This window comes from Podarcis gaigeae (genome assembly GCF_964106915.1).
Source record: "Podarcis gaigeae genome assembly, chromosome: 12".
In the NCBI taxonomy this organism is placed as follows: Eukaryota; Metazoa; Chordata; class Lepidosauria; order Squamata; family Lacertidae; genus Podarcis; species Podarcis gaigeae.
Genome location: NC_139688.1, coordinates 18,285,837 through 18,301,142, shown reverse-complemented (window position 1 = coordinate 18,301,142; position 15,306 = coordinate 18,285,837). Strand labels below are relative to the sequence as shown.

Genomic DNA, 15,306 nt, shown 5'->3' with positions numbered 1-15,306 from the left:
TTGTTCCTTACTAGAATGAATGCATAGCCCATCTTTTTCCAAAGGAAGGTTCAAGATTATGCTAGACATATGTGGGTCTCTCTCCTTTCTAATCTGCTTTAGCTTTCTCATAGATCTTAGTGGGCTGTCATTATCAACTCCCCCTCCATATACTGAAAACAACTGCAGCAAAATAACAGGACCAGATATCAGGAGCTGTGACCAGAGAACTCTGCCCCTTCTCCAGCTTACTCTATTCACCGGAAGACAACCGAAAACCATTCTGAGCCGAAAATAAAGAGAATTGAAAGGCATTCTGAGTTGAACATAAATACAGCAAGAAACCATTCTGAGCTAAGCATTCCCCTTTATGGGGGTGGGGGTGGGGACACAAGGAGCCCCTGCACATTTAGGACTCCAACTTGTATGTGCAGTAGCCCTTAAACAGATCCTCAAAAGCACATGTTCAAATACCCCGCCTGAGAGCGTGCCAGGCCAAAGGACACAATACCAAGTTGACTGAGCTATAAATAGAGAAGGTTTAACAATGTACAATGAAAACCATTCATGACAAGGGGAAAGAATGGCTAAGCATCAAAAGCCAGCTATACTCCAAGTGGGTGTAGAAAGGTATGCCGTTGGCAAACACTATGGGCAGAAGCATTTGGCAGAAACAAGCAAGGAGACTCAAATGACCAATTCAAGGCAATCCAGCAGTTCTACAATGACTGTGAGTGATTGCAACATCCCCATGAACACAGTGCCAACAACTTGAGAGACTGTCATCACAAGAAAGGGAAGAGAACTTGGGAGAATGAGGAGTGGGGGTGGGGGGAGATCATCTTCAGTTGTCGGACAGGTATCTCACCCGCTGACACAGACACAATAGCATTTACTATTGTAATACAGTAATGAGGTTGCCTGTTTAATGCAGCAGTCAAGAGCTGTGAGCCATAAACTGTTGACATAAAAATACCCACACACTGTTGGTCTTTAAGGTGCTACTGGAAGGAATTTTTTTTGTTTTGACTATGGCAGACCAACACGGCTACCTATCTGTAACCCACACACAGTGTCAGTATTAAAAGTTGTCCTAGAAGAACAAAACCTCAAATATGCTCAAGTCTTTGGGATACCATGAGCAATGACAAGTTACCTTTAAAAATGTAAAAGCCACACAGTAAAATTGGGGGGGGGGGGGGAGAGTTACATGCATCTTAAGAGAGTTCTGCCTGTACAATCTTTTCAGAATACACACACACACCCCGCCGCCTTTTTAGAAGTTTAATCCACTTCATTACAGAAAGGACTGACAAATGGAGGCCTCACAGCCAAATCTACCCACTAGAGTGTGTCATCTGACTCCTCACATCCCCTCCCAATGGCTGTTTTGGAGTCAAGAGAGGTGTGTGGAGGGAGTGGTTGGCTGTATCAATGAGACTTGCTTTCAGTCCACTTTGAGGTATGAGAAAGGGCCTCCACCTTTTTCTAGTAAAACCAGATACTGACCAGGGCCACATTCCTGTTAAAGGAGGAGATACATTCCACAGGGTCTTTAGGACTGTTATGCCTTTAAAAAGATCTTAACACGCAACACTCTCATGTTTCAACTAAGTATACTTTCTTGCTTAATTTAATTCTTGCCTTCAAATTATTTGAGTGTGCTACGGTGACAATACTGGAATTTTTTGTTTGTCTCCCACAGTCTATCCCAGCTTTCCTCAACCTTGGGCCTCCAGATGGGGGTGGATTGCAACTCCCATTCCTGAACATTGACCATGCTGCCTGGGGATTATGAGGTTTGTGGTCATACACCATCTGATGACCCAAGGCTCACTCTGATTTGCAATTAGGACTAGCACTGCCATAAATATGTGAAATGATTTCTTTCATATCCCAAAATTATTTGTTTCAAACCTTGCAAAATGTCCTTTCTATCCCATCTTTCCTTTTGTACTCTAGCTATACAGTGAATACCATGAGTGAAAGCTTCTGGGTGCTTATATAGAACAATCTTCCAAGCATTTATACTCACTCTGTCTTTATCGTCAGCAACATCACAGAGAATGTCATCACGGTCAAGGATTCCCCCATCACCATGTTCCAGACGATGCACCTGTATCCAGTAGTTTGGATCCTGCAAACCAAAAAAAGCATAATAAACAAGAAATTATTCCACGGTTGGTAACTCCACAACTACAGCCTGTCTGAAGGTGTCCCCTCCTCACACACTCAAAATCTCCCTGCCAATGAAAAACCAAATGTCAACTTGCCCTCTATGTATTCAGACTATTGGTCCATTTAAATCAGCACCATATTAGTTTGTTTGTTTGCTTCTGTTTGGCCCAAGGTGGAATAACATAAAAGAATGATGCAGGAAGTGCAATGACTACAAGAAGGCAATATGAAATAGCAAAATCATCAAATACTTCACATTTGTGACCTTCATTCATGCTCTCAACACAAATACAACTCCCCAACAATCCATCTCTCACTTGGAAGCCAGGTTAACTCACAGCCTGCCCACCTTGGCTGCTCCAATCTCTCACCCAGGAGTGAAGCCATCCACAACAATCACTGATGGGGGTGTGCCCTCACCCTCATTGCACCCCACAAATAGCCTTGTTCCCTGGAAATGAGCCACAGCTAAGTCCTTATGGTTCATGGGCAGGGCTAGCTGGTCCAATCCTCTGACTCCAACAGGCCACTGTTCCACAGGTGCACCATAAAAGCTTCATTGGATGCCCATGAATTCTAGTGTTATGGGGGGGTGGGACTTTTCACTATCCACCTTCTCCATGCCATGCAAGATTTTATAAACTTCTATCATGTCACCTCTTACTCACTTTTTCTCTATACTAAAAGGTCTGAAACACTGCAGCCTTTCTTCACTGCAACTCCATCCCCTTGATCATTTTGGTTGACGTTTTCTGAACCATTTCTAACTCAACAATACCCACCAACTGGATGGTGGGAACCAGCACAAAGGAAACTCCCCTTACACAAATGACTCTCTTATAATCACATATAAACACTCATTTTGGAGTGCAGCCAAGGACAAGGAGTTTGAAGTCAATGCAGACTGACAGGTAGCTATCAGAAGAGGTTAAAATGGACAGTTGCAAGGCCTTAGCTGCTGGACTAAGTCAGAAAAAGAACCTTACATAGGAGACACATTTCTCAATCAACCAAGCAAGTTAGAACATGACTGGAGAAACAGCAAAGAAACAGGAGATTCAGTAATCTCTTCTAGACAAGAGATGACCAGAGCATGGACACGGAATGTCGAGTAGACAGAGACCCAAGTCTTCACTCTGGTTTGCAGTTCATTTATTACAAGTGTGCTTTGTTTACCCTAGATGAATCAATTGCAAACTCTGTCATGGAGAGAGCAGGTGGTACTGAGCCAAGGGCATTGTTACGACTATAGCAAATGAGCAACTAAAACATTCTTGAACGGTTAATCACAAACCTGTTGTGCTTGGAGCCAATATTAGGACATGCCCTGCACAGCTTTCCACTGATCTGCATCAGGGATAGGCAGAATTTGTTTTGGTTTAAGACAGAAGAAGCTTTTGAACTCGTTCGGTCAACTAAGGTTCCAGGAGGCCTAATCTTGAAGCATATGAATCCAGGAATGTTCCTATATAGCTGCAATGGGAGGGGTATAATTAATCTTCAGCTTTCATGGCAACAGTTTTCGTACAAGCTGTGTGCCAACTATCCATTTGCTTACTAGTTTTATCTTGCTTGACAGTCAGATTGCAACCGTGACAGTTAAGCTACAAACTCTCCTGGTATGTATGGTAGTACGTTAAGTTGGAAAGAAGTTCCATTCATTTCCAGGGGATAATTAATAATAATAATAATAATAATAATAATAATAATAATAATAATAATAATTTATACCCCGCCCATCTGGCTGGGCTTCCCCAGCCACTCTGGGTGACTTCCAACAAAACATTAAAATACAGTAATCCATCAAACATTAAAAGCTTCCTTAAACAGGGCTGCCTTCAGATGTCTTCTAAAAGTCTGGGAGTTGTTGTTCTCTTTGACATCTGGTGGGAGGGCGTTCCGCAGGGCGGGTGCCACTACTGAGAAGGCCCTCTGTCTGGTTCCCTGTAACTTGGCTTCTTGCAGTAAGAGAACTGCCAGAAGGCCCTCGGTGCTGGACCTCAGTGTCTGGGTAGAATGATGGGGGTGGAAACGCTCCTTCAGGTATACTGGACCAAGGCCGTTTAGGGCTTTAAAAGTCAGCACCAACACTTTGAATTGTGCTCAGAAATGTACTGGGAGCCAATGTAGGTCTTTCAAGACTGGTGTTATGTGGTCTCAGCGGCTGCTCCCAGTCACCAGTCTAGCTGCCGCATTCTGGATTAGTTGTAGTTTCTGGGTCACCTTCAAAGGTAGCCCCACGTAGAACACATTTCAGTAGTCCAAGCAAGAGATAACCAGAGCATGCAGCACTCTGGCGAGTCAGTACACGGGCAGATAGGGTCTCAGCCTGTGTACCAGATGAAGCTGATAAACAAATGCCCTGGACACAGAACTGACCTGTGCCTCCATGGACACCTGCAAGTCCAAAGTGACTCCCAGGCTGCGCACCTGGCCCTTCAGGGACACAGTTACCCCATCCAGGACCAGGGAGTACTCCACACGTGCCCACCTCCTGCCCCCCAAAAACAGTACTTCTGTCTTGTCAGGATTCAACCTCAATCTTAATTCCTATTCAGATTTGTTGAAGATTGCTGCTTGAAAACTGTTAGAATAATTTCATCTTTTTTCCCCATTCCATGCTCAAAAGTTTCCGAACATGTTGTCACAGTCACAACCTTTCGTTTGTAACTCTTCCATTCCCTGCTTCCCAATGATACATAGGAACAAAGGAAGTCATCCTATATTGAGTCAGACTATCGGTCCAAACTAGCTCAGTACTGTCAACACGGACTGGCAGCACCCTTCCAAAATTTCAGGCAGGAGACATTTCGGCCTTATATGCAGATACCTTGGCTTGATCTTGAGGCCTTTTGTATGATGTTAAAGCATGTGCAAGTTGGATGCTTAATTTGCATGCCATGGATCACCATTTCCCGTGGTTCTATTCCCTCCTCTGCCCTTTCAGGTCACTGAAATTTAACAGTGATAACTTATGCATGTAATGTCAGTCAAGCACAGCATTCTGCAAAGTGGGAAGTCACCAGGTCCCTGAGATGGATAATGAGTAGTAGAACTCTTAGTTCTTATAGATCATCAACAAATAGGCAATATATAAAACGAGGGGTGGAAGTTACACTTCAAAATATCTAGCAGAATCTATATAGAACCTATGCAGCAGACTAAAACAGTTTTCTGCCTCGTCGGCATTATTCTGTTCCACACGACTCTGAAGAGTCAATGCACACACTTTTAAAATATGGGAAGCTAACCTTTGTTCTTAAGCATACACCAACAAGGAGTGTGAATGATGACAACCAGATGTTTGAAAATATAATTGTACAGGTACACCTGTTAAAAACTGCATTCTTATTAAGTGTACATTTGGTGGCTACCCCAAGTTCTACACAATAAATGAAATGTAGAGTTAACCAGGGTTAAAAGTAACTGTTGAAAGGAAGTGTGAAAACTGCTGGAGGAAAATATATCCCAAATAATTATTAGGTCAATTATGTTGCTGCCAGCATAGCAAAGAAAAAAAATATTGACAAGGCTCCTCTTTAATGGAAGTCACTAAAGTTTTCTGCATTTTCTCCTTCCTTTCTTTTTTCATCAAAATCTACATACTGGGTGTTTTCGTGTTCTTGCCCTGCCCATTGCTTTGCTGCTACACTCCCTCTGCTGTTTGAAAACAACATCCTGCAAACTACTACTCAAGCTACGTTGTACTAAGTGCATACTTTCCCCACCCAATCACATCACTTTTGGCAGCACAACTGGCAGAGGGAGGGAGGACACACTTTGATTTCATGCTCAGAAAGAAAACCCATTAGAAAGTAAAACTATCTTATTTTAATCTCATTAGCCAAGACATGGTTGTGCTGCTCCTTCATAGTTCATACATTGCACAAAAGTTTATATTTATAGAAGCTTTGCTAATTCCACCTACGGGCAGGAAGGTTTTGAACATAAACAGCACTATGTGTGCATGTGGTTTATGCATATATGTAGCACAATTAGTTGACATCTTGATAGTGGTGCATGAAATAAAAATAACCAGTCAACATGAGGATTTGCAAATATAATTTTATCATATACATTTGTTTTAAAACTGGTGGGGGGGAGTGCATGTGTCTATACTTCAACATTTATTTTATCGGTATTTTTAAAATGAATACATCATATTGTTTTATGTATACTGCTAATCTTTGTTGATTAAGCAGTATATAAATCTTGTTAAATAAAACTTAGATGACTTCTAGCCTCTTATCTAACTACCAAATGACAACCTCATTTTTAGTGTCCACAAAGTATAAGTACCCACGACATGTTTTTGTTGAACAAAAAGTCTAGCAGCGCCGAGACTGACAGTTTTATTGTGGCATAAACTGTTTGATGGTCTACAGTCCACTTCTAGTTGAGCAAACTCATGACTAGAGAAACACTGCCTAGTTCTAGTCACAAGGATTGAGGCATGGAGATGTCATGCAGTGGCACAAGACCTACTCAGTGTGCAGAAGTATTTGAAAGTCTCGGGAAACTGAATTTGCCTTTTGATTGACCCTAACAGTGCATTTGCCCTAAGTTCTCCATCCAATTTGAGAAAGTGCCATAACTCCTGCAAATATAATGTCCCATGTTGAATTCCCGTCATCTCCAGGTAGAACTGGGAGAGAATCCTGCCTGAAATCTTGGGAGAGTCACTGTCAGTTAGCATAGACAGTACTAAGCTAGGTGGACCAGTGGCTTGGACACCATGTAAGTCAGCTTCCTCTATTTATAACTCTGGCTCCAGTACAGTAAGGCTGAGATTCACACGCCAGCTTCCTCCATGCCCAGCTGCCTATGGTGACAATGGAGCTGATATTAAAAAATTACTAGCAAACACAACTTTTTCTGCAACATCAGTTCCTGCTTTACCCCATTACACAGCAATCAAATATTAGGAAGATCAGAAAGAAAAGCAAGACAGGAATCTCCAGTTGGGTGAACTTCAATGTCACCATTAAACTTGGGAGTGACATGCAAAAAGTGATTATTATTCTGTTTTACAATATACCTCAACTGCTACAAGAAAGTCCTAAATACTCCATAAGCATAATGAAAATACTAGCAGAGAAATAGAGGTGAGGACCACAACAAGATGGTATTTGCACTTTCAGCAAGGCATTCAGTTATTTGTTGATATCTACTAGAGAACCTGCATAGTTTTGCAGTATTGTCTGGCACCAGAACACTTGTAAATATAAACAAGTAGTGTCGGCTGAAAGGTTAAACCAGGTGCCATGACAGAGGTACACCAATTCCCCTTTCCCTGGATATGGCCACTGATCAGAGGATGAAAATACAGAATCCTCAAATCACAAACCACAATGATCCTTCTGGAAAACAGGTAGTGATGCTGACAACCAGTAACTAACAGCATTTTATTGCCTGCTGGAAGATCTTCCATATGCCACCCTCCAGATGTTGTAGACTACAACTTCCTTCATCTTTTCATGCAAGCTGCGGCTGGGTGGGGGGGGGAGTGTAGTCCAACAATGTTTGGAAAGTGCCAGACTGGGAAAGAGTGAAGTACTGTGTGGACAGCACTTTGAACCTAACACTTGATTCTTATCAGTGCAACACTTGAAACCTATCTTCAAAAGAAGCCTTACATTTAAATGTGTCCTTGTTAAAACCCGCATTGCTCTCAAATGCCTTTCGAATTTGTAACAGGCATTGTTGCCTTCCTGAAAGAATATTAGAAAAGGAGACAGGCTCTCTTTCTATTTCACAACCACAACCATAAAAAAATCCCTATATGCCATTCTCCAGCAGCTAGAGGCAAGCCTCTTGCGACTCTTCCTGTTCAGCAAAGGTATTACATAAAACAGTAGGTCAGCAAGACAAGGCAAGGAACACCCTAAACAAGTTTGACAGCAGCTTCTATTACTGTAGGATCTCGTAAGTAGGTACAAAAATACAGTGGTACCTTGGGTTAAGTACTTAATTCGTTCCGGAGGTCCGTTCTTAACCTGAAACTGTTCTTAACCTGAAGCACCACTTTAGCTAATGGGGCCTCCCACTGCTGCCGCGCCACCGGTGCACGATTTCTGTTCTCATTCTGAAGCAAAGTTCTTAACCCGAGGTACTATTTCTGGGTTAGCGGAGTCTGTAACCTGAAGCGTATGTAACCTGAAGTGTATGTAACCCAAGGTACCACTGTAATATCAATTTTCTTGCATTCAACAGCTGTCTAGTGATGAAAAATGTTCTTATTTTCTCCTTCAAAGCAATAGCCTTATTCTTCCACCAAATCCTGCATTGCCAGTGATTTTCAAACTTAAGGTAAATTCCCTACTATGGATCATTGAATAATGAACTGAAAAAAGAACTGCCAATATCATAATACCATTATACAAATTATGGTGCTCCCACAAATGGAATATTGTGTAAAGTTCTGATCACCTTCCTTCAAAAAGTGTATGGTAGAAGTGGAAAAGGTGCAGAAAAGGGCAATCAATAATATCAAGGGGTGGAATGACTTCCTTGTGAAAGGCTGTTTATAGAGAAAAGTCAAACATGATACAAGTTTATGCAAGGAGAAAGTGGGCAGAAACATTTTTTCTCCCTCTCTCATAACACTAAAACTCATGGACAGCTGAATGGAGGAAGATTCAGGACAAATAAAAGAAAGTACTTCTTCATGCACTGCATAGTTAAACTATGGAACTCACTTCCACAGGAGGCAGTTATGGCCACCAACTTGGGTGGCTTTAAAAGAGGTCTGGTTATCAGTCACTACTAGCCATGATAGCTATGCTCTGCCTCCACCTTCAGAGGCAGTGATGCTTCTGAATACCAGCTTCTGGAAACTACAGGAAGGGAGAGTACTCTTGGGCTCAGTTCTTATTTGAGAGTTTCCCACAAGGCATCTGGTTGGTCACTGTGCGAATAGGATGCTGGACTAGATGGGCCATTGGCCTGATCCAACAGGTGCATCTTATGTTCTTAATTTCCATGAATCCTAGCAAGCACGGACGAAGGCCAGGATCAGTGAGTGGGACTTGTAGATGAGCAATATCTGGAGGGCCAAAGGTTCACCACACCCGACCTCATAGTCTAAACCTCCAAATGAGGGGCTACGAATGGAGTGTCCTCCAGATGGTTTGGACTGCAACTCCAGTCAGCCCCAACCAGCATGGCCAATAGTCAGGAATTATGGGAACTGTAGTCCAACAGCATCAGGAAGCCACCACGTTGGCTATCCTTGCTCTAAATGTTACATTTTCAATAACTTTTGGATGAGGCTGTAAGTATAATGCATATGCACCTGTAAGACGATGCATACTTTTTAACCTGATATATTGGGAAGTTATAATTATAAGATCTATATCCGCTGCTTTATATTCAGCTTACACAGTGTGTAAGAAGACTGGCCAGTTTATCAGGAAACTGCATAAAACAGCACAACAATATGATCACTTAGCTACACCCCACAAGTAAAAACAAGTGAAGTCTCTTATTTCCTGCTTACACCCAGCTACATTTTCCCCTTTGATGACATTCTGAAACTGGCTTAAAGTATTTCGCAACTGACAGACTAAAGCAATGTACTTATCTATGGACTTCAAGGAAGCCAAGTTTACACCTAAAGGTTGTAAACATTTTACAGGTTTATGGCATGCTCCTCAGAGATTTCTACGAAATAAATATTTTGCTACCTATACAGAAATAATCTCACCTCCAACACAAATATTGCAGGCCAACTACTCAGTGACTTCAAGAAATGTAGAAGTAAAACTAAAAACATTTCAAGGAAATTCATTCAAACACAAAGCCAACCTGGCTATAAAACTTCCTCACTTGATGGTAAAAGAGTAATGTAAAGACCCATGGTCTTCTTACCCATAAAATAATGTGCGACTTTGGTTTGCTTTTCTTCACCATGGCTAAGTGCTGCATCTAAATATGGAAACCATGATCAAGGACTGCAAAAATCCAAGGTGGAAACTGCTGCTTGGAGTGAGTTTGCATTAACTGTGGTTAAGCAACATGTCTGCACCATGCAAGCCACATCAAAGGCACTTTTTGCCACTTCTCCAGCCTGTTTCAAGATAGCAAACACATGTCACTGGTGTCTCTCAACACAAGCACTGCTTAGTGCAGTGAGCTAAATCATAGCTTTGCTGTATGATCTGATTCATATATAAAGTTAAACAACAGTTTAGATATGCGGGCCTCAGGATTTTGAGGGGAAGGGAGAAGAAGAACACAAAAGCTTGAAGCTCACTATCACACATAGTGCTTAACTGTGGTTTAGCACTGCATGTGAACACAGCCTTTCTCTGATTAAGGCAACAAACCATGAACAGCACTTATCATGGTTATGTGCTCTTTATTTCACCAAGCAATCCTGAGGAAATGATAGCATTAAATAATAAAACAGATACTGCAGTATTCTTCTGTTAACAACAAAAATGAAACAGAATCTTCCTCTTGTCTCTGAAAACGTAGACAATACAGAGAGTGGTATCCAACACTAGCTAGAGTTGACCCCCTTGAAATCAGCAAACTTCAGTAACCATTTCAAATGGGTCTAATCTGAAAATGACTTAGCTGGATATCACCTGAAAGCCTCTTCTTTACAATGAAGTTTAGTCGAAGAGTCGGACACGACTAAACGACTAAACAACAACAACAACAACATCATATGACAAGGCACAGCCAAACTGTAGCTCTTTGGGAATATTTTAATTCAACACTATGTCATCTAACCTTCTCAGACAGGAGAAACGTCAGCATATCTTAATGCTCAGAAGAAAAGATTCCTAAAACTTCCCAAGCAGTTTTTTTTTCATGACACTGTAAACTTTAAAAAGCCCTGCTTCTTTGTGTATGCCTAAATGTTAGTAACAAGGATTTATATCTTTATGATCACAGTGTCAACATCACAAACACAAAGGATTTCACAGTACATTTGTGTAAGGCTAATATGTTTCAAAAGGTCCCTACAGGAAGGCCAGCAGAGAGCACTGTTTGAACAGAGCTAAAGTGATAGCTTATACTTAAAAGACTGAAACAGTTCTTATGTGAGCAGCAGCAACTCAGCATATGGAACTCTGAATCAGCAGCTCGCAACACTTCAGGCGTCCTGAATTAAAATCCCCTAATGTTTATTAGTTGTTTTCCTTTTTTTATTGAAGGGAATCTAAGGGAAGGGAATCTATAGATTACACAGAAAAAAATGTGCTTTCCAATGTGTAAGACCTCAGACTGCAGGTAGGAGACTCATAAGAAACTTCCTATGTGTAGAAAATATTCTCAACAAAGCAAAAACTTTACCAAAGTCCCTTTCACCCCAGTGCTCAGACAGTACACTCAGGGAGCTTTTTCTGTAGGGAAAATATTTAAAATGTGATACATACATCCCCATCTGCAATCTGAAGTGGTACAGACCATGAATCTACCATCCTTGCCAGCTACATCAATCTGTGTAATAGGGCAGAACAGCTCTTAAGCTGCACTGAAATCAAACCAATTCTAAGCACACATTTTATTAATAAACTATTTTTATCCTGCCTTTCTGTCCTGCAAAGAATATATAAATAGAAAGCAAGACACAGAGCAACAGAATCAGCCGCAAATGACAAGAACAGCGCTGCAAAGGAATGTACAGATAAGGATGAGATAAGCAAGTGATTCTGTAAATCAAAAGCATGTCAAAACCAGATGGTCATTGCTAGATATCAGACCAATATGCCATCAAAGTGGGGGTCAAGCCAGTGGCATAGGGTGGGTTGTCAGCACCCGGGGCAAGGCAAGTAATTTGCGCCCCCTAGCCCGTGGATTTGCGCCCCCTAACCCTACCCCCCAGATGTTGCGGCCGGGCCCCCCTGCACCCCCCACGCTACGCCACTGGGTCAAACAAGCTTTCTTGGGTGAGAATTCCTGTGGGAGTGAATTCCATAGTTTAACTATGCACTGTGGAAAGAAGCACTTTGTTTTACCTGTCTTGAATTGGGAATGTATCCTGATTCCTGAACTACTTGTAAGAGGTGATCAGATTAGTCAGATGATAAGGCCACCAACGACTACCTCCATCCCAGTTGCTGGGAATTGCTAGTTGATGTTGCACTTAGGTTCTGTTTGCAGGCTTCCCATGAGCAATTGGCTGGCCACTATGAGAACAGGATACTGCACTAGATGGCCTTTCGGCAGGGTCCTTACATAAATGTTCTTATGTAATCGCACCCTCAGCCATTACAAGGCCCACCACACTGAGGGCACTTATTTCCTCAATAGCAAGGCATGCCTTTCGTGGTTGCTTTTAGCATGCCAGGAGTGGGCAGTCAGTAAGGAACCACAGAAAAGAAATACCAGTGGAAGAACTGCTGAAAAGAATGAATGTAGGAATGTAGGAAATGGGCCCTATACTGCATATGTTTCACAACAAATGTAACTGATCTGTAGCAAACACAACCTGAAGAAAGACAGTGCATGCACTTTTGTAAACAAAGAATTTTTTTCATATTTTAAAATATATATATTATTATAATAGCCCATTTAGCTAGGTGGTCATTGCATTTGTGGTACTGAGCATAGGAGGCTAGGTTTGAGCTGGGGGAAAAACCCAGTGATATGCTTCCCAGAGGCCTGGATTTATGAAAGGGTGAGAAATCTGCTCTGTATCTTCTGCCCTGATTTTAAGTCATTTGGAACATAATGTTGGAGGACCTGGAATTATAACCAGTGCAAAGGAAGGAGGGAATCCAATATGTCCATTTTCCTCTCTTAAAAAAAGCAAGCATCCCTTTTGTTAATTTGCTAATAATCATATTTTTCCATGCATGTTGTGCTCAAAGGAACAGCCAAAGCAAGCATTCGGGTTGTTTGTTAAGGTGGGAAAAGACACAGCTTTTATTGTACAAGTTGGATTCCTATTACTTTCTTCAGTCCAACAACCCAGAAACAACAAACACTAGAGGTTGAATTACATCTCATTCAGAAGGCATGCCTTCCAGGATTTCAGTTAGAGAAATGTAATCAAGCAACTAACTAACAAAAACTCAGCAGCTGGGAGACTTTTGGGGGTGGGGGAAAACAGCAGATTCAGAGTAATCATGTTACAGTGCTTTCTGTGAGGTTTCTCAATGGAGTCCCAAAACTACAAGGTGACAAAATAAGGCTGAATGGGTTTGCAATATAATGTGTAATGTGTGTTCTTTGTTTGCAGGAGAGGAGCACACTGTTAGCAGTAACGGCTTCCCAACTGACAAGCAAAAATTACTGTGTGGCAGCACACCCCTAGTCAGCCCTCATATTCAAGATATTTGCAGACCATCCCTCATAAAATCTTATCCCATTATGGCTGCCACAGCAGCTACAACAAACATGCAAAACAGCCAACTGTAACTCCACCTAAGAATATGCAACTTGAAACAACCATGTATCACTTTCCTGTTCAGTCCTTGCTTCAACTTCCAATTCCTTTCTTTCGCTGTTTCCCATGCTGAATTTTAGATTCTAAGCTCCTCACAGCAGGAATCTGTCCTCTTGTATCTCAAAAAGCACCATGCACATGGGTGGTGTGTATCAATTTAAAAAGCAATAAAATATACCATAAAAGAGCAGACTGGAAAAGTTTGTGGAACAGTTAAAATGAGGTCCTAAAATGACCGAGAGAATGAAAACATTTTAAACTGAACCCTAAAAAATAGTAGTGTTAGGGTATCAATTGAGCCTCTTTTGGGAGGGCATTTATTTATTTTATTTACATTTACATTTACACCCTACTTTTCTCCCATCATGGAACCTTGAAGTCTTCCATCCAGGTACTGATCAGACCCAGACCTGCTCAGCATCAGGAAGGTGGCAACCTCATGTACCCTCAGACCATATCATGGGACCCTATTCCATTGCCAGGTCACAAGAGATTAAAGAGGTCCTCACCTTCATAACCACTAGCCTCATCACCATCATATTATGTTGAAGATTATTAAATTTTGATATGAAGAGCCAAGCAATGCCTAGGAAAGACCAAAATCTCTCTGTGTATATCTCCTCAAATTATACATTGTTTTGTTATGTTTCCTCAGTAATGTAACGTTATCAGCATTTTTGTCTCTGGATTCCATCTACATTATTTAAGTGACTTTGCCAACACATATTAGATTCTTGAAGATAAATAGGGTTTTATAATTTTTCTTAAGGGCCAACAAAGCTAACTTAATGGATCAATTCTAAAAGCATGTGCTCAATAACTTAAAATATATATCAGAGATCTGTGGCCCTCCAGAGGTTGGTGGACTCCAGCTCCATCAGTTCCAGCCAGCATGGCCCAACGGTCAGGGATGATGGGAGCTCTAGTTCTGAAATGTCTGGAGGCTCATGGGTTTCCCATTCCTTTTCTACATCAATGAAAATTTATGAAAGCTGAAGAAATTAGCAACAGAAATGAAATCTGACAGCAGGATCAAGTAGGAACCCCCGTGTCACAGTTCAAAAAGTGTTTGCTTCATTCCAGTAACCCTAAATTCTTCCACATAGTCATTTAGAACACTTTTCCAGGCAACAAATGACATTTGCACAGAAACGGAGCACTCTTGTGAATTAAAAAAGAAAGAAAGAAAGATAGCTGCCGAATACGAACAGAAATTTATGTGGCAGAACATTATGCTAATTCCTTCCTCCATGGAACATTTTCCAGCAATACTGATTTATTTTTTAATCTCTCAAATTACATTAAACGACCACCCCAATGCTCATGACAAAAATTAGTGCCTATTCATTTTCTGGTGCTGAACAACATGAATTGGTCATTAGCCCATTTTAGCTACTACCAGGCTAAAAGATACAGTCCCAAGCCACTCAATTGAAAATGACAGTCATGGTCAATTAACTAGCTGCTCTTGGATGTCGTTTTAATAGCAAAAAGCCACAATTCCAGCTGCTTAATTTCATTTGGCAAGCAAAGGCCACAAACTCTCACAGGCTAGCAACCAAGTGGCAAGTCTATTTATTCTCTAATTCTTTTCCTGGGGACAAGAAAATTCACTCTTCATGTTTCCGGCCCAATTACTTCTAGGGAGGGCAGACATCATCTGAGATGGTTCAGATGTAATGTCAAATGATGGTTTGGCATCAGCAGTGGCATAGTTCTACATCTTGGCTGAAGATTATGTAAAC

The 15,306-nt window shown here is 41.4% G+C and overlaps 1 protein-coding gene across 6 annotated transcripts in view; it reads right to left on the bottom strand.

The window, feature by feature from the left end:
- Positions 1-15,306, bottom strand: part of PARD3 (par-3 family cell polarity regulator) — a 563,676-nt gene that overhangs the window by 449,311 nt on the left and 99,059 nt on the right. For all 6 annotated transcript variants that reach the window (XM_083704625.1, XM_083704626.1, XM_083704622.1 and 3 more), the window contains one exon: positions 2,015-2,116. Coding sequence is in view for 4 of the 6 variants with exons in the window: in XM_083704622.1 (XP_083560748.1) it covers positions 2,015-2,116 (102 nt within the window). In the remaining 2 variants the exon portion in view is untranslated. The remainder of the gene's footprint in view (positions 1-2,014; positions 2,117-15,306) is intronic.